This window comes from Chiloscyllium plagiosum, unplaced genomic scaffold (assembly GCF_037043375.1).
Source record: "Chiloscyllium plagiosum isolate Xiang-an unplaced genomic scaffold, Cpla_swu_hap1 HiC_scaffold_14, whole genome shotgun sequence".
NCBI classification, from domain to species: Eukaryota; Metazoa; Chordata; class Chondrichthyes; order Orectolobiformes; family Hemiscylliidae; genus Chiloscyllium; species Chiloscyllium plagiosum.
In genome coordinates, this window is record NW_028270152.1 from 16643881 (window position 1) to 16667841 (window position 23961).

Genomic DNA, 23961 nt, shown 5'->3' on the forward strand with positions numbered 1-23961 from the left:
TGGATGTTGGGCATGATTGCAGCAGTTGTCAGAGGTTGTTTCAAAATGGTAGCACTCTGGTTGCGCAAACAATGTTGGCCCCACACAAAATAATGCGAAAGCAAAATTCCCAATGCCCAGTGCTTTGCCATGTAGAAGAACATGCATTGATTTTAGGTTTTCAGTCCGTTGGAAGTTTTACTAGTGTATAAGTGAATCCCTGACTTTTTGCATTTTTAAAAAAAAACTGGTCAGTTACGCAAGTGTTCAACCAGAACATCTTCAGTTTGAAAGCTGCATCACACTGGAGTGTTTACATTTATTAAGGTCAAAATGTCTGCTTAGACAATTAATTTAACTATTTGAACCCATGCAGTAATAATAACGCATTTCCCCATATCATTTCAGCTTCTGGTATCAATATAAGTCTATGCAGGTCATGATGGCTGAATTTATAAATTAAAGTTAACATATCCTGCACTAAATACATTTAATCCAAACATACTGATTTGACTTTTGCCACTTATACCTAAGTATGGCGAAGTGCTTTGTTTGCGAGCAGTACAGGCAGATCATGGTAAGCAAGGACATACAGATCATGGGTGGGGAAAAAAACTTGGACAGATTGAGGCATACAGGTTACACTACACAGGACATGCACTAGGCCAGAAAAACGTTACCAAGATCAACATTATTTGAAGTTAGTGCCCATTCATTGTCTAATAATTGCAAGGAAGAGGCTGTTCTTGAGCATCAATAAGTTTGCAGATGACACCAAAATTGGAGGTGTAGTGGACAGCGAAGAGGGTTACCTCAGATTACAACAGGGTCTGGACCAGATGGGCCAATGGGCTGAGAAGTGGCAGAAGGAGTTTAATTCAGATAAATGCGAGGTGCTGCATTTCGGGAAAGCAAATCTTAGCAGGACTTATACACTTAATGGTAAGGTCCTAGGGAGTGTTGCTGAACAAAGAGACCTTGGAGTGCAGGTTCATAGCTCCTTGAAAGTGGAGTCGCAGTTAGATAGGATAGTGAAGAAGGCATTTGGTATGCTTTCCTTTATTGGTTAGAGTATTGAATACAGGAGTTGGGAGGTCATGCTGTGGCTGTACAGGACACTGGTTAGGCCACTGTTGGAATATTGCGTGCAGTTCTGGTCTCCTTCCTGTTGGAAAGATGTTGAGAAACTTGAAAGGGTTCAGAAAAGATTTACAAGGATGTTGCCAGGGTTGGAGGATCTGAGCTACAGGGAGAGGCTGAACAGGCTGGGGCTGTTTTCCCTGGAGCATCGGAGGCTGAGGGGTGACCTTAGAGGTTTAGAAAATTATGAGGGGCATGGTTAGGATAAGCAGACAAAGTCTTTTCCCTGGGGTCGGGGAGTGCAGAACTAGAGGGGCATAGGTTTAGGGTGAGAGGGGAAAGATATAAGAGAGACATAAGGGGCAACTTTTTCCACGCAGAGCGTGGTATGTGTATGGAATGAGCTGCCAGAGGAAGTGGTGGAGGCTGGTACAATTGTAACATTTAAAAGTCATCTGGATGGGTATATGAATAGGAAGGGTTGGAGGGATATGGGCCGGGTGCTGGCAGGTGGGACTAGGTTGGGTTGGGATATCTGGTTGGCGTGGACGGGTTGGACTGAAGGGTCTGTTTCCATGCTGTACATCTCTGACTCTGTGCCTGTTCAAGCTTCTGTATCTTCTCCCTGATGGAAGAGGTTGGAGGAGAGCATTACTGGTTTGCAATTGGTCTTTGTTGCCAGCCTTTCCGTGGCAATGACAGTTGTAAATGGATGGGAGGTTGGCTTCCGTGATGGTCTGGGCTGTGCACAACAGTCTGTAGTTTCTTATAAATCCCAGGTAGAGCAATTGCTGTACCAGTCTGTTAAGCACCTGGACAGTGTGTTTTCTGTGGTGCATCTGTAAAAGTTGGTGATGGTCCTAATGGAGGACAAGGAAGAGGGGGCATTGTTGAGCCACCCTGACTGTCACATCTCTCTGGGAAGCCCTGGGCAGGTTGTCATAGTCATTCCTAGTAACTTGATACTGTCCACCCTCTCAGCCTCTGCTCTGTTGATATAGATGGGCATGTGTTCTCCTCCTTTTGTTTGTGAAGTCAATGATCAATTTAAAAAATTTTACAAACTTGAGATTATTATTGCAACACGTCACCAAGCCCTCTATCTACTTTGTGTTCTGACTCGATGTTTGATATCCGTTCTACCACGGTGGTGTTGAAGATCTAGACCCCTCCAGAGGGGTCCCCTTGGTTCGAGATTGGTCAAAAGAATCACTAGGAGTACAGTCTGTTTAAAGCAAGGTTACCAGTTTAATAAATTTAAGGCAGCCTGGCGCAGATTTGTCCAGCAACACGGAGGTTAACAGCTTGTGTGTTCTGTGGAGAAATGGTGCAATTACATTTGAAAATTACACATTATTTACTTTTTTTTAAAATAGAGTACAGCCTTAATTACAAGAAAAGACCAATCACACAATAAGGTGACATGATTTACAGCAGGTTAATCCAATGATATTTCCTGGGAAAGGGTTCTTAATTAAAGAAAAGTCCAATCAACCGTAATAAGGTGACATAATTGACAACAGGCTAATCCAGTGATATTTCCTGGGAAGCAGATTGTTATACACACAGAATCACCCCATGTTTGCCAGTTCAAGGTTAGTTCAAATACCAAATCGCTGTCTTACAATGGATTTTTCATTATATGAATTATATGTTCTTACCTTCGATTTAGCTTAACTCAGCAAAGCAGCAGTACGAGTTCAGAGTCCTATCATTCAGCCATTTTGTGGTTAATAAAAATCTACATATGCTTCTGACAACAGCCTAAATTCAAATTTTAGTTCCTCAGTGTCATCAGCAAACTTGAAGACTGCGTTCAAATGGAATCTAGCTACACAGTCGTGGGTGTACAGAGAGTACAGTAGAGATCGCATCTTTGGGGGACTTCTGTGTTAAGTGTTATCATGGAGCAGGTGCAGTTGTCCATCTTCATTGATTGCAGTCTATTGATCAGGAAGCTAAGGATCCAGTTTCAGAGGGTGGAGCTGAGACCTGGTCTGGGAGTTTTGAGATCAGTCTGGTGGGCATAATGGTGATGAAGGTTGAGCTGTAGTCTGAGCAGGAATCTGATATGTCCAATAGGCTTCTCACTACAGTAATGATTGTAATCAAATTAATCCTACTGGCAGTCTGATCTCCCAGACCTGGCAATCAGCCCCATAGTTTGTTGCCTCTTCAAGTGTGTGCCCACAATCTAAAAGCATGGTAAACTGCAGCCCTGGTGCCCTGCCTACCTATGGTAACCCTGAAATTTGAGATTTGAGCAAAACGTGAAGCTTGCTACTTGCAACATATGTAATGGTTGATACAAACAGGACTCTGCCATCAAATAAAAAGCCATTCTGTGTGTCATACAAATGAGTAATGGGGCATGTGGATTTCATGAGTATGATACCAGTTATGTATGCTGTATGTCCTGAAGACTGACGGATCATATGAAGCAGCATAGCATTTGGCTGTTTGCAACAAGTAAGGTACTGATCTCCTTATCCAGTCTGTTAGCACAACTCCAGTGTCTTGAAAATAAATGTGATTGTGCAGTTAGATAGAATGATGGTAAATCCTGTTTTTAAGAGTAATTGCACAGAAAATCAGTGGGTTCAGTTGGGTTCATCCAGTCGTGCACTTGCAAGTACTGGAAACTATATATTAATAGGGCCTTGTTTGCAGTAAGAAAGAACATGGACACAGTGCACCTGTTTCATCGCAATAAAATGGCAGACAGCCAATTGCTGGTTCATTGATCAGGACATTTAAAAATTGATCAACCCGTCTGGCGTAGATTTTAACACAATCTGGCACTTGAGTATCAATCTACAAAATATCCATAGTGCTAGAGGAAAAGCTTTGACACAATGTCTTTTCCTTTACAGCAATGCTGAAGTTCTGTACTATCAAAAGGGCTATAATGATTTGAGCACATCATTTGTTATTGTGTAGTGCTTTGTGTACTGGATGATGTGCTTCTGTCCTTATTAAATAAATATTCAATTAAGTAGTGTCAACAGAAGATGAACTGGTATGAATATTTCATCGGCTTGCCATAGCACTAAATTAGTAACACTGATTTGCTTTTGGCTTTGATCTTAAAAATATTGTGGGAAGGAGTGAGCAACAGAGAATTTTGATTTGCAGCCTTTTGCACAGGTGTAAAGTATCCTTGGTATTGAAGCTTGTTCTGACAGAACTCTGCTTTTGTTAAATCATATTTCATTGTTCTTCGCTCAGTATATAGGCAAATGATAATCTGTAAGGATGTGAATTGCTCTTTTCTCCATTTCCATAAATTTTTAGCATGAGCAGGCTTCAGACTTAATTTTTGTTTCTTAAAAAGATGATTTTATCGTAACTTCAATTCCCACTTACCCAAGTAACATTCCTTGCTTAGCAGGACTTATCTATCTTTGCTTTAAAAATGTTCAAAGATTCTGCTTCCATCACTTTTCCATCAAGAAAGTTCCAAAGAGCCTTTTTTTTTCTCTAACAAGAAATATAGCTTCATCTATTTTAAATGGGTGGATCTCTTGTTTTTAAACAATAGGCCTAGTTGTAGATTCTCACATAAGAGGAAACATCTCTCCTTATTCAACTTGTGAAGACCCATTAGAATCTTTTTGTATGTTTCAATCAAGTCAGCTTTAACTCTACCAAGCTGCAGCAGATACAAGTGTAGTTTCTGAAATCTTTCCTTGAGAGAGCAAGAGCTCCAAATATTAATCTGGTATAACTTCACTGAATTGCAACCACATTTTTAAATTGCTCTTGGGATGTGGATGTTGCTGGCTAGGTGATATCTTTGCCCATCCCTATTGGGCAGTTAAGAGTCACCCACATTGCTGTGTCTCTGGAGTGGCACGTTGGTCAGAACAGATAAAGGTGGCACATCTCCTTCAGTGAGCCAGATGGGTTTGCAAGACAACCAGCAATGGTTATGTGGTCAACATTAGGTCAGATTTTATTGAATTAAAACTTCACCATCTGCCATATCCCCAGAATGTGGTTCTGGATTGCTAGTCCAGTTGCATTACCACCATACTACTGCCTCCCCTAGAACCTTATAATCTATCTTAAATTAGGTGAACACTGCTGTGTTCCAAATGTGGTTTCACCAGTGTCATAGGACAAGAGTATGACATTCAGCCTCTCTTCTGTTCTACCATTCATTTGAGACCATGGCTGATATCTGGCCTTACTCCATTATCTTACCGTGTGGGCGGCACGGTGGCACAGTGGTTAGCACTGCTGCCTCACAGCGCCTGAGACCCGGGTTCAATTCCCGCCTCAGGCGACTGACTGTGTGGAGTTTGCACATTCTCCCCGTGTCTGCGTGGGTTTCCTCCGGGTGCTCCGGTTTCCTCCCACAGTCCAAAGATGTGCAGGTCAGGTGAATTGGCCATGCTAAATTGCCCGTAGTGTTAGGTTTAGGGGTATGGGTGGGTTGCGCTTCGGCGGGTCGGTGTGGACTTGTTGGGCCGAAGGGCCTGTTTCCACACTGTAATGTAATCTAATCTAATCTAATCTGTTTGTGGCCCATATCTCTCAACATCTTTTTGCTTTAACACAAATTTATCTATCCTTGATTTAAAGTTAACAATTGATCATGCATCTTCTGCCATTTGTGGACGAGAGTTCCAAACACCTAGCACCCGTTGTGTGTTGAGTTGCTTCCTCATATCTCCTGAACAATCTGGTCCTAATTCTCAGACTATGTCCCCAGTTCTAGAATTCCCAAATCAGCAGAAATAGTTGTAGACTTCAATCAGATCACCCCTTAACTCTAAGTTCTAGAGAAAGCAGGGCTAATTTGTATAATCTGTCCTTGTAACATAACCCCTGAAGTCTAGGTCTCACTGTTTAGTCCAAAATGGATAACTTAACACTTTTTTTACATTGATCTCTGTCTGCCAGAGTTTCTCTTTTACTTCATCTATCGATATTCCTTAGAAATATTATGCTGTCACCTATGGTTCTGCCTAAGATTGTCATCAGCAAGTTTGGATAATGGATAGATAGTCTTGTATCCAAGTCATTAAGGAATGATGTGAATAACTGATGCCCAATTACAGATCTCAGTGGACACCTTGTGCCAATTTGAGTATCGAGTCATTATTCATGTTTTCTGTCACCTACCACTCAACCAATTTCCAGTCTTGAGTAATTTGCTTTCAGTTCCATGGGCTTCTACCTTGGTTAATAGCCTCTTATGTGGGACTTTATCAAATGCCTACTGAAAGTCCACCTAAACAGCATCTATTAACACTCCTGTCCACTCCTTCCTTTTTCTGAAGAGGTGACTAATCAGGTTTTTCAGGCATGACCTACTTATCAAGAATCCATGCTGGTCCTTCCTGATCAACTGAAGATTTCCTAGGTGATAAGTTACCCTTTACTTGATTATTCACTTCAGCAATTTCCCTATCACAGGTGTTATGCTAACTGGCCTGTAATTTCCTGGCTTGCCTTTTTTGCCTTTCTGAAAATGTGTAGTGACATGTGCAATTTTCTAATCCAGAAGGGCAACTCCTGTATCTGAAGATCTCTTAAGATTATAGTGTCTACAATGTGCATCCTTGCTCCCTTTTAACACGTTTGGATGGAAGACACCAGGTCCTGGGGATTTGACCTATTTCTGTTAATTTCCTCAGTAGTGATGTTTAACTTAAATTTCATTTAGTCCCTATTGCTGATCCACAATTCATTTCCTTGGTACTTCTCCTATATATAGAGGCAAAGTAATTATTCATCATGTTTGCCATTTTCCTCATTGACAGTCTCGTTTTCAGTCTTTGGTAGGCCAACATTGCTCCTTATAACCCGCTTTCCCTTTATAAAACATCAAATCTTTGCTTATTTATTTTGTTGTCCTGACCAGTTTCTTTTTTATTCCTTTTATTAGCTCTAATAAGTTGTGGTGTGGCCCTTTGGTCTTTGTATCTTTCCCATTCAGCAGTGTCTGTCCTTTTTTTTTCCCATTTGTGTAAGTCTTTTTAGTTTTATATTGTCCATGATTTTTTTTCTTGTCAAGTGGACACTTTCCATTTCTAAGCTATAAACTGATTTTGTATTGTTAAGTATTTCTTTAAACATTCTCCGTTGTTGCACCCATTGGTAGACTTTTCCCCTTTCACTGTGGACAATCTCTGTCTGGTCTCATTGAAGTCAACTAGGAGAAAGTGAGGACTGCAGAAGCTGGGGATCAGGATGGCTTATGCCCGAAACGTCGATTCTCCTTCTCCTTTGATGCTGCCTGACCTGCGCTTTTCCAGCAACACATTTTTAAGCTCATTGAAGTCAGCCTTGCCGACATCTGAAATTCGAGTAGCTGATTCATACTTTCCACTTTCATGTGCTACATTAAACTTGATCATATGTTCATGCGCAGTTAGGTTAATCATTAAATCTGGCTCTTAACTCATTGCCAAATCAAATATTGCCTGTTCTGTTGTATCCAGGAAATATTGCTGCAGAAAACTATCCTGGACATGCTGCAGAAATGTACTACCTTTTCTGACAGGCACTTGTATGCTTCCCACAGGCTATGTTAAAGATAACCCCCCCCCCCCCCCCCCATTAATACCACTGTGGCTTTGCTACATGCTTGTATAAATACAGAAATTAGGCTGTCTAGCAGTTCAGAGCTGCTACCAGGAGTATGTACACTACACTTGTTAGAATTTTAACCCTTTGTAGTTCCTCAGTTGCATCCGTACTGTCTCCACTGCCTTACTGTTATTACATCCTCTCTCATCAATTAAGTTTGTTTCTAATCAGCAAGGCTACTCCACGTCTGCCATTATCCATCTGTCCTGTAAATCTTTACAACCTGGTATATTTATTTCCCAATCCTGACAGTCATGTCTCTAACAACTGTAATATAATCTCTACTTTGAATTTGTGCTTGTAGTTCATTTAATGTATTCCTTTGCACTCTGTGCATTCGTATATAGAATTCTTACTTAGAGTCAAAGTCCTACAGCGTGGAGACAGGCCTTTCAGCGAAACTTGTCCATGCTGACGAAAATGTCCATCCACGCTCACCCTGTTTCCGTGCACTTGCCCATATCCTTCTAAACCTTTCCTATCCATGTATTTGTCCGAATGCCTTTTAAATATTGTTAATGTACCCACCTCAACCACTTCCGCTGGCAGCACATTCCATACCACCCTCTGTTTTTTTTTAAAAAGTGCCCCTCCGGTTCCCATGTATTCTTTCCCCTCTTAGCTTAAATGATGCCTTCTAATCCTTGATTCCCCAACCCTGGGAAAAAGGCTGAGTGCCTTCACCCAATCAGTTCCTCTCATGATTTTATACGCTTCCATAAGGTTCTCCTGCGCTCTAAAGAAAAACGTCCTAGCTTGTCCAACCACTTCCTATAACTCAGACCATTTGAGTCCTGGCAAACTTGCAAATTTCTTCTGCATTCTTTCCAGTTTAATAACATGCTTCCTATAACAAGGTAACCAAAACTGAACATAATACTCCAGGTGTAGCCTCACTGAAGTCCTGTACAAGTGTAACATAACTTTTGAACATCTTTATTCAATGCCTTGACTGATGAAAGTCACTGTGCCAAAAGCCTTCACTGCCCATGACTGCACTTTTGAAAAAAACTATGCACTACTTAAGGCATTATCATTCTCCATGAAACTCCTATCTTGATTTGACTTTCCAAAATGCAGCACCTTCCACTTATCTATATTAAACTTCATTTGTAATCTCTCTGCTCGCTTCCAGCTGATCAAGGTCATGCTGCAATTTCTGATAACCTTCCTCGCGTCTGATACATGCCTACTTTAGTGTCACCTGCAAACTTATGAATCCTGCCTCATCCAAATCATCGATCTAGATAACGAATAGCAATGGGCCCAGCACCGACCCCTGAGGCACACCACTAGTCACAGGCCTCCAGTCCAACAAGTATCTTTCCACTATTACCCTCTGCTTCCTACCATCAATTCAACTGTATATCCAATTTGCCAGCTCTTCCTGGATTCCATGCAATCAAACCTTCCAGAGCAGCCTACCATATAGAACCTTAGCGAAGATCTTAGTGAGATCTATATAGATTGCGTCTACTGCCCTGCCCTCATTAACCTTCCTGGTCACTTCAGAGATCTCTGACAAATTTGTGAGGCATGACCTCTCGCTAACAAAGCCATCCTGACAACTCCGAATCAAACCCTGTCTTTCCAAATGAATGTACGTCTTATCCCTCAGAATCTTCTCAAGTAACTTGGCTATCACTGGTCTGTAGTTCCCAGGTTTTTCTTTACAGCTCTTCTTAAATGAGAGTATAACATTTGCTCCTCTCCAGTCTTTCAGAATCTCCCCTATGGCTAATGGTAATGCAAAACTATCAGCCAGGGCCCCAGCAATTTCTTCTCTCTCCTCTTGCAGTGTTCTTGGATATATCTGGTCAAGATCAGGAGATTTATCCATCATCTTACATTTTATTATGTCCAACATTCTAATATATCTCCTCTCCTGTGATATGGACTGTCTCCAAGATGATATCATTAACATCCCCAAGTTCCCAAGTCATCTTTTCTTTTCCACAATAAACACAGACAAAACATTCATTAAGGACCTTGCCGATCTCCTGCGGTTCCATGCATACATGTCCAATTTGGTCCTTGTGGGGTCCTATTCTTTCTCTAGTATTCTTTTTCCTTTAATATACTTGAAGAATCTCTTTGAATTCACCCTAACCTTCTCAGCCAAAGCAATCCCGAGCCTCCTTTCTGCCCTCCTGATTTCTTCTTCAGTTAGCTCCTGTATCCCCTATATACCTCCATGGATTCATTTGATCCCAGTTGCCTGTACCTGAGCCATGCCTCCTTTCTTCTGGTCTAAGCCTCAATATTTGTCATCCAGAATTTCCTACACCTGGCAATCTTACCCTTCACCCTCCCAGGAACATATGGACCTTGAGTCAATAGATGTGAAGCTGAGAAAGCACAACAGGTCAGAAAACATTTAGGGTATGCTTTTCCAGCTTTGCGTCTGTTGCTTCTGGCTTCTAGCATCTGCAGTCCTTGCTGTCTCCATGTAGACCATGAACTCTAGCTATCACACTTTTAAAGAACTCCCACCTGCCTGAGGCCCCTTTGCCTGCAAACAGACTACTCCAATCAACCCATGCAAGCTCCTGTCTAATGCCATCATAATTCACCTTGCCCCATTTTAAAAACTATTTGGGCCATGCACTATTCCTGTCCCTCAATGCTGATACCTTTATTCACCTCATCAACCTTCCTGGTCACTTCAGAGATCTCTGACAAATTTGTGAGGCCATTTCCTGCCAGTCATTAAGTAGGATACCTGCCTGTTTATTTATTCTCTGCCCTGTTACTTGATTTAAACTGTATTGACTCTTTATTCTCACCCCAACCCCTTTCCCAATTGACTAGTTTAGCCTTTCCTCTAGGACTTTGGACTCAGATCAGTTCAGGTGCAGTCTTTCCTTTTGGTATAGTTCCTTCCTGCCCCAGTACTGACGCCAGGGTCTCACAAAATGAAACTCCTCTTTCCTGCACCACTCCTCTAGTGTTTACTTTCTTTTTAACTCTGCTAGTTTTCATATTACTCTGGTCACCGTGAGGTTTACAACACTCAAGGTCCTGTTGTTTAATTTTGTTCCTAATTCCTGTTTATCCCCAAACAGAACATCTTGCCTACTCTTACCTTTGTTGGTTCCAATATGGACCACAACAATTATATCTTTCCCCTCCCCCACCTAATCCTTTCATGTCAATTCGGAATGTCCCTTGCCTTGGCACCAGATAGGCAGCACAACCATGCAGGATTCTTGATCCTGTTTACAAAAGGATGCTATCTGTGTCTCTATTTTACCCAGTGTCTTTTACAACTGAAGCATAACCTCCCTATTTCCTTGCAATAAGCAATGACATTCTAGTGGTTTCATAAGTATTGCACTACCTGCAGACTAACATTTTTAAAATCATGCACAAGATACTCAGATTCCTCTGCTTCTCAGATTCATGAACTCTCTTGATTTAAATAACGTGCTGTTTTGTACCTACCAAAATCAAATTTTATACTCTATTTGGCGTGTTCATTTAATCTTTTCTTTGAAGTCCACTTCACAACTTGATTGCCTAGCCATCTTTCTGTCATCAGAAGTTTAGGCAACAGTCCCTTCCATTCTTTCATACAAGTCATTTGATATAATATAGTGAAGTCGCAGTGCTGATTATGGCAGACCACTTTTGCATAACTGTCATTGTTGTATAAAGCCGCGGTTATGCCTGCTGATAGCTTCCTCTTCGCTATCCACGTAGAAATGATACCCCTTACACTGACCTTTTATCTTCTGCAGTAATCTTTTTTGTGTTTTATTAAATGTCTTCTAGAAATCCAAGTGCAGTACATTCCCCAGTTCCACTTTCCTTTAAAGGAAATGTGCTGTAGGTAATGTCGTAAATTGGTTAAACACGAATTCCCCTTCACAAAACCATATTGACTGACTTTCCTTGAATTTTCCTGCATCTCCTGCTAAATGACTTTCATAGCTTCAAACGTTTTCCCTACGATAGATGTTAACTCACCTGTAGTTTTCTGCATTTACAAATTGGAGTTGAAGAATGAAATGGGATCTTATTGAAATATGCAAGTCTTTGAGTGCTTGAAAGAATAGATGTGGCGTGATTGTTTCCCCTTGTGGGAAAGGCTAGGATTAACAGGCATAATCTGTGTGAAGGATAGCCCTTTTAAGAATGAGATAGAGTTTCTTTTGATGGTAGTATGTCTGTGGGATTCTTTACCATGAAATGGCTGTCAAGGCCATATTGTTAAATATCTTCAAGGTAGAGAGAGGCAGATTTCAAACCTTTAAGGGAATCCAAAATAAAAGAGAAAATTATAGAAAAGTAGAGTTGAGGATTCTTGGATCAACCGTGATCTAAATTTTAATATCTTAATCAAACTCGAGGGGGTGAATGAACACCTTCTGTATCTTGAGGTTTTATGATCTTCCAATCAAATGGGACCTTCTCTAAATCCAGGCACGTTTGGAAGAAATTAAAATCACTCTTCATTTATTTTAAGATCCTGGAATTAAGTTTATCAGGGCCTGGCATGTAACTGCCTGCAGCATTGTCAATTTACTTAGTATCACTTTGTAATTTTACTCCGTTCTAGAGCCTTTGCCCCAGTGTCTTTTTCCATTTTTAATGATTTACAGCTGCTTCTGGGATAGTACTTCAGTCCTCTAAAGTGAAGAATGCTGCAAATTATCCATTCAATTGGTCTGCCATCTCATTATTTTGTAGGCCTACATTTTATAGGGCCAACATCCTCTTTGTCTTTTTAAATAGCTATAGAAACATTGTCTTCTAAATTTTTAGCTAGTTTTATACTTTTGATTTTTTTTTCCTCGTTTTAGTTATTCTTTGATTTGTATTTGACCAATCTTCTGTTGCGTATATTTGTATAATTATGCACCTTTTCCTTTGTTTGCTATGTTTAACCTTTTAAATCACATGGTGCATCTGGTCCTTGGAAATTTTCTTGGGTAGGTAGATGAAATCATTGAATAAATTGGAATGAATCATATGGTTGTGTGATCCTGCAGTATTATACATTTAGCGTGCTCGGCAATACTGCATTGGGAGAGGTAGTGAGCAAAAGGCAACTGCTTTATTGAGCAGATGAAGAATCACTTGGAGCTCCTCCTCCCAGAGACCTGGCAGCAGATCCAATTTAACACAGATGTGAAAACAAATCTGAAAACAATAGAAAGGTGAAGATGATGAAATACAATTTATAGATATTTTCATCTTTTAATGTGAAGAATAAAAGCACAGAACTTGGTCACAATTTTCATCTTTTAGTGTTGTTAATTGCTGGTATTAATTGCTGTTTTCATTTTTCCAGGGATTAATGCATCTTCAGGGGAGGCCAACATGTTCTTTTGATCCTGAGGGACTTATATTTGCAGCTGGTGTGAATTCTGAAATAATTAAACTTTATGATCTACGATCATTTGACAAGGTAGAATCTTTTCTTTTAACTTGATATGCATTCTACAAGCACTAAATTCAAATGGATGGCACTGGTTTTCTACAGAGGCAGATAATGCCTGGTGTAGTATTTTCTTAGAGGTAGACTAAGACAGCTAGTGCTGATATCAGCTTGAAAGCAAATTGCTTCTGTGCAACTCCTGGTTGGGAAGTAGTTCAACGGGTAAGATTTTGGGCAGGATCACTGTTGCATAACACCTTCTCTTAAAGAGGCACTGCTATCTTTAGAAATGAATGTGCTGAAAATTGCTTTGGAAGAGCAATATGTTTTTTATGCTTTCTTTGAATGATTGTACATCTGAACCACATTCTGGCTGTATGGCAATAGATACATTTCAGTTTTCTCCTCATGAGAAATCCAGTTAGCTTTCAGTTTCTGATAGACTGGCAAAAGACACCATGGTATTACTGCAGATTTGTGTAATTTTAAAAATGGCATTACTTTTTTATACTCTGTCTAGTTATGTTATTGCATTTCTAGCATCTCCTTTCAATTACTGAACCTGAGCAACACCATTGGCAGCAGATTATTTGTCCATGAGGCTGGTCTTCTGGCAGTCATGGGCTATGGATTTGTAGAGTTATTTTCTCTTTACATCAAAGTGTTTAACATGGGAGACAGTGGCAAGCTGAGACCACATGTTGCACCATGCATATTAATCTTACTGAATCACTGTTGTGCATTTATCAGTGACATCAGAACCTGTAAGTTAGGTAGCCTTTACTTGAGCTGGAAAGGAGATGGTAATAATTTTCCAATATTCACTGGGCTCTGGGGCAGTTCTAGCAGATTGAAAAACAGCAAATGTAATGCCATTGCTTTAAAAATAAAAGGAGGTAGACAATAGATGGGGAATTATACACCAGTTAGCTTAACTTCTTTAGTAGGGAAAATGCTCAAAAATGTGTTGCTAGAAAAGCGCAGCGGAGCAGGAGAATCAACATTTTGGGCATAAGCCCTTCTTCAGCACAGTTTTCAGCTCTGATCTCCAGCATCTGCAGTTCTCATTTTCTCCTGGGAAAATGCTCAAATCTATTATCAAGGAAGAAATAGCAAGGCATCTAGATAGAAATTGTCCTGTTGGGCCAGTGTAGCATGGGTTCACGAAGGATAGGTCATGCTTAATTAATCTACTGGAATTCTATGAAGAGATTAAGAGGACAGTGGACAATGGGGACCCAATAGATGCGTATCTGGATTTCCAAAAGGCATTCAACAAGGTTTTTGCAAGGTTTGTAGCTCAGGTTGAGTTTTATGGTGTAGGTTTGCTTGCTGAGCTGTAGGTTTGATATCCAGACGTTTCATTACCTGGCTAGGTAACATCAGTGGCGACCTCCAAGTGAAGCGGAGCTGTTTTCTCCTGCATTCTATTTATATCTTTCTCCTGGTTGGGGTTCCTGGGGTTTGTGGTGATGTCATTTCCTGTTTGTTTTCTGAGGGGTTGATAGATGGCTTCTAGATCTATGCGTTTGTTTATGGCGTTGTGGTTGGAGTGCCAGGCCTCTAGGAATTCTCTGGCATGTCTTTGCTTAGCCTGTCCCAGTCGAAATGGTGGGTTGTTTTTTCATCCGTGTGTATACGAAAAAAAAACACCATTTCGACTGGGACAACACATCTAATCTGGTACAGGCTAAGCAAAGACATGCCAGAGAATTCCTAGAGGCCTGGCACTCCAACCACAACGCCATAAACAAACGCATAGGTCTAGATGCCATCTATCAACCCCTCAGAAAACAAACAGGAAATGACATCACCACAAACCTCAGGAACCCCATCCAGGAGAAAGATATAAATAGAATGCAGGAGAAAACCGCTCCACTTCACTTGGAGGTCGCCACTGATGTTACCTAGCCAGGTAATGAAACGTCTGGATATCAAACCTACAGATCAGCGAGCAAACCTACACCCTAAATTCAACAAGGTGCTGCGCAAAAGGCTGCTGCAGAAGATAAAGAATCAAGGTGTGTTACGGGCACTGTACTAGCATGGATAGAGAATTGCTTAATGTACAGGAAGCAGAGAGTAGGGTTAAACGAGTGCTTTCTAGGTTGGCAATCAGTGACTAGTGGTGTACCTCAGAACAGTGTTGGGACCACAATTATTCACAATTTATATAGATGACTTGGAATTGGAGACCACATGTAGTATGTTAAAGCTTGCGAATGACAGTAAGTAAGATGAGTGGTAGAACAAAGTGTGCAGAGGACTGTGAAACTTTGCAAGGGGGCATAGCTTAAGTGAGTGTGCAAAAGTCTGGCAGATGGAGTACAATGTTAATAAATGTGAAGTCATCCATTTTAGTAGGAATAACAGTAAAAAGATTTGAATGGTAAAAAATTGCAGTATGCTGCTGTGTAGAGGTACCTAGTTGTCCTTGTGCATGAATCACAGAAGGTTGGTCTGCAGGTGCAACAGGTAATTAGGAAGGCAAATCGAATTTTGTTCTTCATTGCTGAAGGAGTTGAGTTTAAAAGCAGGGAGATGTTTTTTAAAGCTACATTAGATAACTTATTGAACAGTAAAGGAATTGAGGGTTATGGTGAGTGGGCAGGTAAGTGGAGCTAAGTCCACAAAAAGATCAGCCATGATCTTATTGAATGATAGAGCAGGCTTGAAGGGCCACACGGCCTATTCCTGCTCCTAGTTCTTACCAATGTGGTGAACTTGGGAGTTACAAGGAAAATTAAATACATTGTAAAGTTTTTATCCAGTAAAAGTGAAAGTAGTTTCCTACTTCTGTTAGGGTCCTTTTGCCACTTTTAAAATGCAGTATGAGCGGACATGCGAGTGGACAGGACTGAAATTCAGCAATGATGGAAAACTGATGCTGGTGTCTACCAATGGTGGTATGGTCAGACTCATCGATGCATTTAAAGGAGCAGTACTTCAAACATTTGGGGTAGGTGAAATTTTTATGAGCACAGTAAAGCTTTTGAGTTAAAGATTGTTTTCAAAAAATGGTATTTAGCATATAAAGTAGAGGTCAACAACGGATCATTAGAATCCAAGAAATGTTAAACACAATGTGGCCAAACGTGTGTCATTAGTTTGCTAAGAAACCTCATTGCTCCGTTCTGACCCATAGTCCCATTTCTTCTGCTTTATGATATTTATCTCTACTGCCTTTTTTTAAAAGGAAAGTGCACTGAAATTTGCCTCAATCCTGTAGTAAAGCATCATGCCCATGAGTCTAGGAGAAATATAAACTTTTCCTACAGATGACCAGTTACTGACTCCAGTGTAAAGAGGCTTTACCCAATTAAATATTCCATAATTTTTTTGTAAACCTCAAATGTTGGCTGTAACATTTTATTTTAGTGAACATATCCCAATTTCTCAGATCCTTGTTGCCTTTGTATTATCTAACAAATCTAGAATACAGTCTTGTCCACTTTATAAAACTCAAATTATTTACTGGCTTTTCTTTGCAGCTCTACTAGTACCATCAGGGCTTTCTGCACTTGACCTGCTACATCCTCAAGTATTAACTAAAATCCCTGTTTTGCCCAAAATATCTTGGTGCCTCATTTGTCTGTATTAAATGGTATTGGCCACTCCTCTACCATTTGCCCTCTTAAGCACTTTACATTCCAGCTTGATCCCCTAATTTTACCTGATCAGCGAATCATCATGTTCTTCTTGCCAAAAGTTCAGTTGCCAAGAGCTGTATTGGACCAAGCACTGATCCTGAGTTGCATCTCTGTCAGATCACCCCCAACTCGAGCAAAACCCATTAAACCCAACCTTTTATTCCCTATCTATGATACTGCTGCAATTCTTTCATACCATAAGCAGGATGTTTTGTAATGAACCAGCATGGTGATTTTTGTTTCCAAACATTCTTTTTCCAATTGGACACACAAATCTGTTAACTGTGTCAAATGCTGCATGTATCCCAAATGTTTGGCTGTTCTCATTCGTTCATACATTTCTAAGTACTCACCAGTTTTATTTTGAGTTAGACACTTGTAAGACTCTTGTAACAGTTACTATTAACCTAATTGATTTGGAGTTGCCTTCTCCTCTTCAACTGCAAGAATTCCAGTGGTCCTATTCAAGACCAATGTGTGATAACAACATAGTGCATACTCACTTTGTTGCAACTGGGATGTGGACATGATTTATTTATTGCCAGAGCACAGATAAGAGTCAACCATATTGCCTGTATCGGTCTGGAATTACGTGAAGGCCAGACCAGGAAATGCTGTCAGATTTCTTCAGATATTAGTCAATCGCATGAGTTTTTATAGCAATCGGCAATGCTTTTTATCTTTTGATTCCAGGTTTTGATAGAATTCAAATTTCAGCATCTGCATGGTGTGTTTCAAACCTATGTTTGAGGGTTCTGGATTATTAGTTCAATACATTAATGTCTCCCCAGGGGGAAAGGAAGCAGCACTGCAAAATGTAGCCTAATTCCCTGTGCTGTTCTGAAGAGGATTGCACTGTTAAAACTAATACCTTGTTCATTAATTTCTCAGTTAACAGAACGCTGACTTTGTGCTGAATCATGTTATTTAATATTTTAGGGATACAACAACAACAAAGGTATTAGTTTGGAAGCATCATTCACACCAGATTCTCAGTTTGTGATGATAGGTAAGTTTGGGAATTCCAGTTTAAGCATTTTGATGTATTTATTTCTCTTCTGCTGTCAAATCAAAAAATATGGGAATGTAATGAAAGAGTTGAACAGCCTACTCTGCTCAAATGCTGCAAACATGGTATATTTATATGCTAGCTGCTCACTCTTCCTCCATTGTGGAAAAAGTGTGCTAGTTTTGATCTAGGCCTTTATCCCTCCCCTCAGCAACATTGTACAGAGGAAAAACAATTCAAACTCTGTCAATAGAAACTCCTAAAGAGGTCTCAAGTTCTGCAAATTTGAACAAAAACACTCTCATATCAAGAAATCGAGGCAAGCAGCATTGCACCAAAGCTCCAAATACTGCATTGCTGCAGATAGCATGCAAGTTGACATCTATACACTGTACCATACGGTGAACTGAACTGCATGGAAGTGATATTGGTTGCAGGTGATACATAGAGGTTTCAAGAGTGCAATTAGACAAATATCAAGTTGTCTAAACCAGGGGTGATTAATTCAAAGTTCATAAAAACACTGGTTAATAGATTTGAGATGTCTGTTTTGTTTATAATGTGATTTTGTGAATTAAGAGGTTCTTGTGTAGGGAGGTATCTGAACATCATCCCCTCCACCCCCCAAAAAAAAGCCTCATACTTTCCATTCTATTCATGTCAGTCACAATCCTATAAACTTCTGTCAGATTGCCCCTGAACCTCCTGCATTCCAGTGAAAACAAACCCAGTGTATCTAACTTTCCTGTATAGCTAAAATTCCCTATTGCAGGCAACATCCTGGTAAGCCTTTTCTGCACTCTGACCAAACCATCCACATCCTTATGGTAGTTTGGTAACCATGTTGGCTGTTTTGTGGTTTCTTTTAGATAATTGCTAATAGGCCTCTCAGTTTGCCCTTTGAGGGCAGACATCTGCGGTCTTTTATAATTACAAATTACACATTGCAGCGAAAGGTAAATTAATTTGATAGATCCCAATGTCTCTGAACCCATCTTGGTCACTACAGAGTTTTTTGTTTTGCATTTGTCAGAATGTTGATTATTAAATTTGTTATTGTCAGTATGAAATTAATGAAACTGTTCTAGTGTGCAATTCAAATGTGTTTTGGCTTTCAGGATCTGAGGATGGTAAAGTTCATGTGTGGAATGCAGAAAGTGGGTTAAAGGTGGCTGTTTTGGATGGAAAGCATACAGGTCCTGTCTCTTGCCTCCAGTTTAATCCCAAATTTATGACATTTGCCAGTGCATGTTCAAACATGGTATGTATGCAAAGCAATCTGAGAGAAAAAACAATTGCCAGAATTTATAATATGGAATTTTATGATTTAATATTATTCTGGCTCTTTTGAGAGTACCTCAGTTATTGATCAGTAAGTATCAGCGAACTTGGCAAAAATCTGGATTCTCTCCAATCTACAAGAATGGGTTTCACACTGAGGAGCATGCTTACTGATTAGCCCAATTAGCCAGTTGCCAATGCAGAATGGATAATTTTTCCCTGTCCCTTCCCTACCCTTTTAAATTTTGTCAACCTGAGAAAGTGATAATGAACAGGCTGCCCTGTGGCCATCACAAATTTGCATTCAAACGGTAAATTTACATTTAAGATATGTTATTTTAGGCTGTTTGCATACATGTTTGCCCCTTTAACAAACTACAGCAAGAAACCAATTCACTAACAGGATGATTTAATTCTTCTACGTAAGTTAACTATTATGTAGTACAGAGGAACCTCTAATATCCGAATACCAATTATTCGAAAATCGGATTATCCGAAGGAGATCTCGAGGTCCCGATTACATTACGTCAAAGACATGTTTCTAACAGTGATCACATCTTTTGTTTACACTGATTTTATACAGGCACCGTCTCCAAATGACTGACCTCTCTTTGTCTGTCTCTCACTCTCGCTCTCTCTCTCGTGCTCTATTGCGCACTCTTGTGCGAGATGGGGCTGAGACGCACGCACTGTGTGCTGCTGCAGTTTCCTGAATAGGGAGCAGACTTTAAAAACTCCAAGCCCTAGAGGAAAGGCATTTAATCGATTAACCTCATAATCGATTATCTGAGCGAAATAGTGCCCGCCCATCGTGCTCGGATAATCGAGGTTCCCCTGTAAATGTTTTGCGTTGCACTGTTTGCTAATAAAATTAACAACTCAAATGTGGATAGATTTAGAAAATTTGGTTTTCATTCCTCTGAACTGCACAAGGTTGCTAAGGTCCTAAAGTATTGCTGTATTCCACCTTCACCCATTTGTTTTATTCTTCAGGGGCTTTCTGGTACTTATCTCTGCTGTTACAGTAGACTAATCTTCTGCACAATAGCATACTTTCCCTTTTTAGTATAAAACAATTTTTCAGAAATTAGAATAAAGGGTTTGGGTGTATCAATATTTCCTGGGGCCTACAATCAATATTTCAAAACCTTTGACATGGATACTGCCAGCAGCATGTTTTGGTCTAAAATTGGAATGCAGACTAGTGAATTTGTTCACCTCTGTGGAATAGTGTTTTAGTTGGTTGAAAGTCTTTACTATGTGTTTTGATTTCTTTGCAGGCGTTTTGGCTACCTACAATTGATGACTGAAGAAAGAAACAAATTGGTATTTTTTAAATTGGCTGAGAAATCAATGACAGACTGAATGCGGAAAGTGGATGCCCAGATTTTCTGGGGGTTTCCATAGAACTGTGAACTTGATTACAGGCTGACAAATGAAATCTTTGTGCTTGGGTGTCATTGGTCATGGTGATGATTACATCTGCGTATGTTCTTGAAGAAGCAGTGAAAGTAAAGACTCTTTTGCCCACTATTCTTCCCTCATCAAATAGTCTTCAGATTTTGCACTCATCCCTGCTGCATGATGATTTTTTTTTCTTGGGTACGTGCCAACTGCATTTTAAAACTTGTTGAAGATAGTGGAATTTCTTTTTCAGTAGGAACTTGCAAGTTGTCTGGGAACATGGACAGTACTAGCCACAAGATGTTGGGGCCAAGTATGGCTGTGATTTCATTTCAGATATCATCCAGAGTTAGGCTAGGTGTTCAGCTCATTTAAAAACTGAAGATTCAATTCAGCATTTCATCAAAATGGATGTCAGCATATGAAGAACAGAATCTCCTTGTTTGGATTATATGGTTAGCTTTACAGAAGAACCAAGCTAAAATCTGACTGCTACCTTTTGGCAATGTCAACCAGCATCTGAAGTTCACCCTTCAAGCCACTGATGTTTCTTCATAGCTGTCATGAACTTGAATCATTAACTCTTTCTCCTGTTTTCCAGAGTTTGAGCATCTAGTGGCAGTGTGCTTTTCAGAGTTGAGCCAGTTGATTTGCTGTGGTACTCTAAATCACTTGCAACTGCTCTTGAATTTTAATTAGAAATATATCACTGTTTCTATATTGTATATTTGTACAGTTCAAAACCTGGTTTCAATTCTGAACAAACTATTCTTAAGAATGTTCTTGAGATATCCTTTATGTGAATACAGTCGGGTGATTTCAGTGGGTTTTTTTTGTATTTTCTTTCATTGTTCTGTCCTTAAATTTGCCTAGTTCTTAAATGTTATTAAATGCACTCTCTCACATGTAAATTTTAATGTTTTTTGTTCGCCCTCTCCCTTTCTCCATCAGCATTTTGAAATATTAAAAACTCTTGAAAATATATTGTAGTGAGATGTGTTTTGCAGCTTTGAGTAAGTTTGCTTCTATTGTTAGGGTGTTTTGATGTGCCAAAGAAACATTTCTGCCACAACCAGGAAAGTATTATTAACTATGCAAAAACTGAGGATCTCTGATCCATTGAGTTAAATATTTGAAACCACTGAAGCCCTTTGGAAGATGGAATTTTTTTGGGAGGAGGTTAAAACAATAAATTGCACACAACTGGCAAAAAAGCCTCCAAGGCTTTTACTTTCCTGGAAAATTTTGAATGATCTGAAGTATTGAATTGAGGTTTTGGTTTACAGTCTAGATCAGAATCTCTCACCATTCTTATGCAATTTTTCAGAACTGGAGAGGGGGAGGGAAAAGTGGTTCCTCCTTTCAGTTGACTGTCTTGGCAACAAATCATGCTGGCCAGTTCCACAATTGATAATAGGCCAGAGAATTTCAATTTTTCTGATTATAGGGGATTTTGCATTTTTATGCGATGATTGGAAAATTAATCTAATCTATTAATGGAATTGTTAGTGGAGTTATCTGCAAAAACAATTTTACTTCCAGTAATTATAAAAGGATGCAACATTTCATAGTGCCCTTCAAGTACAGATTCTGTACCTAAATTGTTATGATTGTTTTCAAATGACACTACCAATGCAACTCTTGGCTTCGAGTGAATACTTCAACTTTGACGGTTCTGATGGAAAGTTTAAAGAATTGGATTAAGTGCAAAAGTCATCACCTATTCTTTGTGAAGTGAGCTTTTATTTTGAGAGTGATGGACTATAACACACCTTGCAGCTAGCATAAGATTGTTTTGGCAAAGCTCTGTACTTGAGACTTGAATTTGAGGTGTTTCCTGAGTTTTTTTAACACAGTCTTGTTAATGCAGAATTTCAATCCTGTCAAGAAAATAAATATTGTGGATAGGATGCAATTGAAGGGAACCAATAGTTTGTGAAATCGCAATTATTTTCTTTGGGGTAGGATTATGAAGTACTAACTTGACTTTTTCTGATCTCCCAAATTCTGTTCAGCCTGCTGTGTTGTTACCAGTGTTCATTTTCTCCAGTATTCACCTGGAAACTGCTTTATAACGGTCTTATTTATGGACAGATGTTCCATTAGTGTGACCTAGTGAAATTAGCTGTTCTTTTCTGTATTTCTCGATTGCTTTGTTCAATAGATTATGGACTTCATGTTTTATTTAAAACACCCCCCCCCCCCCCCCCCCCAATAAAAAGACAATAAAAATGTAAATGGCTTGAGGTGAGCAGTACTTCTTTAGCAGGTCCACAGCTTTGACCAATGAATATGTGCAATTACTCAAGTTTAAATAACATAACAATAGTGTCAAAAGTCATATTGGTCTGGGTTGCTGAGGTAGATATAGAATCAAAAACTTTGTTTTGAAAATATCTTTGCAGTTTGAATCCTGAGAACCTTCTGACTTGTACTCTGCTCACCACCTGCAGCATTCACTATTGGGCTTTTGGATCACATGATAGCTGATGATGTACATCATGGCTGTAACCTCTGCAATATTAGGAGTCTCTTGCAGTATATTCTGTCATAAGTATTGAAGAATTATGAAACATATGCAAGTTCTAATGTGCAGCAGTACTTGGGTCTTGCACTGCCTGAAAGGTAGTAAATGATTTCTGGCACATTAAATGTGATACTTCACATATCCTTGCAATAAATTAAATATAATGTATATAATACCTATAGTAATGAAACAATACTGTTAATGTGATTTTAATCTCTGGTATTTTCAGAGCTAATCATATTGCTGTAAATACTGTTCCCAGCCAGCTTCTGTAGTTTAATTCCTAGCGGTAATATTATTATTTTATATCCCAGTGGTATTTAACGTTTTATATCGTTTCATAAGAAATTTTTTTATTAAAGAAAAGGACCAGTGACTGTTTGCTGTTGAAAATGCAAGGATGCAATTTTGTGTTGGTAGATAATCTGGTGCTTCCCCATGTGCATCAAAGTAATTTTGATGGGCTTGTTCTCCTTGAATGATCCTGTCATGTTGTTGGCATTAAGACACTTTCCACTCTCTTTGCTCTGAGTATATCTATCAGAGAGGTGCTTGAAAGAGAGGCAAAACCTTTTTTCTTTTTTCCAAAAGAAATGGAGCACGGGGAAGATGTTTTAAACCGTGACCAGTGCAATTTGTTCTTGAATATGGTGAAATTGTCTTCATTAGTTATAAAGCTATTGTATTGCAAAATTTTGTATAAAGCTTTTGCATATTGCTAGTGTATACATGAAGATTTGCTTGGAAATATTTCTGTAAACTGTGGTAAAATTAAATTAGACATTTATTTCATCAACATAGATGCTATGTTCCATTTTTTAAAATTCCAATCAAGTAAACAAATGGAAGTGTTTGAAGTGAAAAGCCGAAATTGTTCAGTTATATGAAAATTGCGAACTACATAAACTCTGCTCTTCTGCACAACAGATGGAGAGGTGGGTGTGAACATTACATATGAAATATTGTTTTTTTTAATTAAGTTTCCATGGGTCACTTGGCACTATTGTCTTGACCCATGTGTTTATTGTTCAGGTCAGTTTGGCAGCAA

General features: G+C 39.4%; 1 protein-coding gene across 1 annotated transcript in view; it reads left to right on the forward strand.

The window, feature by feature from the left end:
- wdr82 (WD repeat domain 82) overlaps positions 1-23709 on the forward strand; it is a 37451-nt gene extending 13742 nt beyond the window's left edge. Inside the window, exons 5-9 of the mRNA XM_043707690.2 lie at positions 12956-13072; positions 15846-16001; positions 17632-17701; positions 18820-18962; positions 20263-23709. Coding sequence (XP_043563625.1) covers positions 12956-13072; positions 15846-16001; positions 17632-17701; positions 18820-18962; positions 20263-20292 — 516 coding nt within the window. The 3' untranslated portion in view covers positions 20293-23709. The remainder of the gene's footprint in view (positions 1-12955; positions 13073-15845; positions 16002-17631; positions 17702-18819; positions 18963-20262) is intronic.
- Positions 23710-23961: the final 252 nt, after the last annotated feature.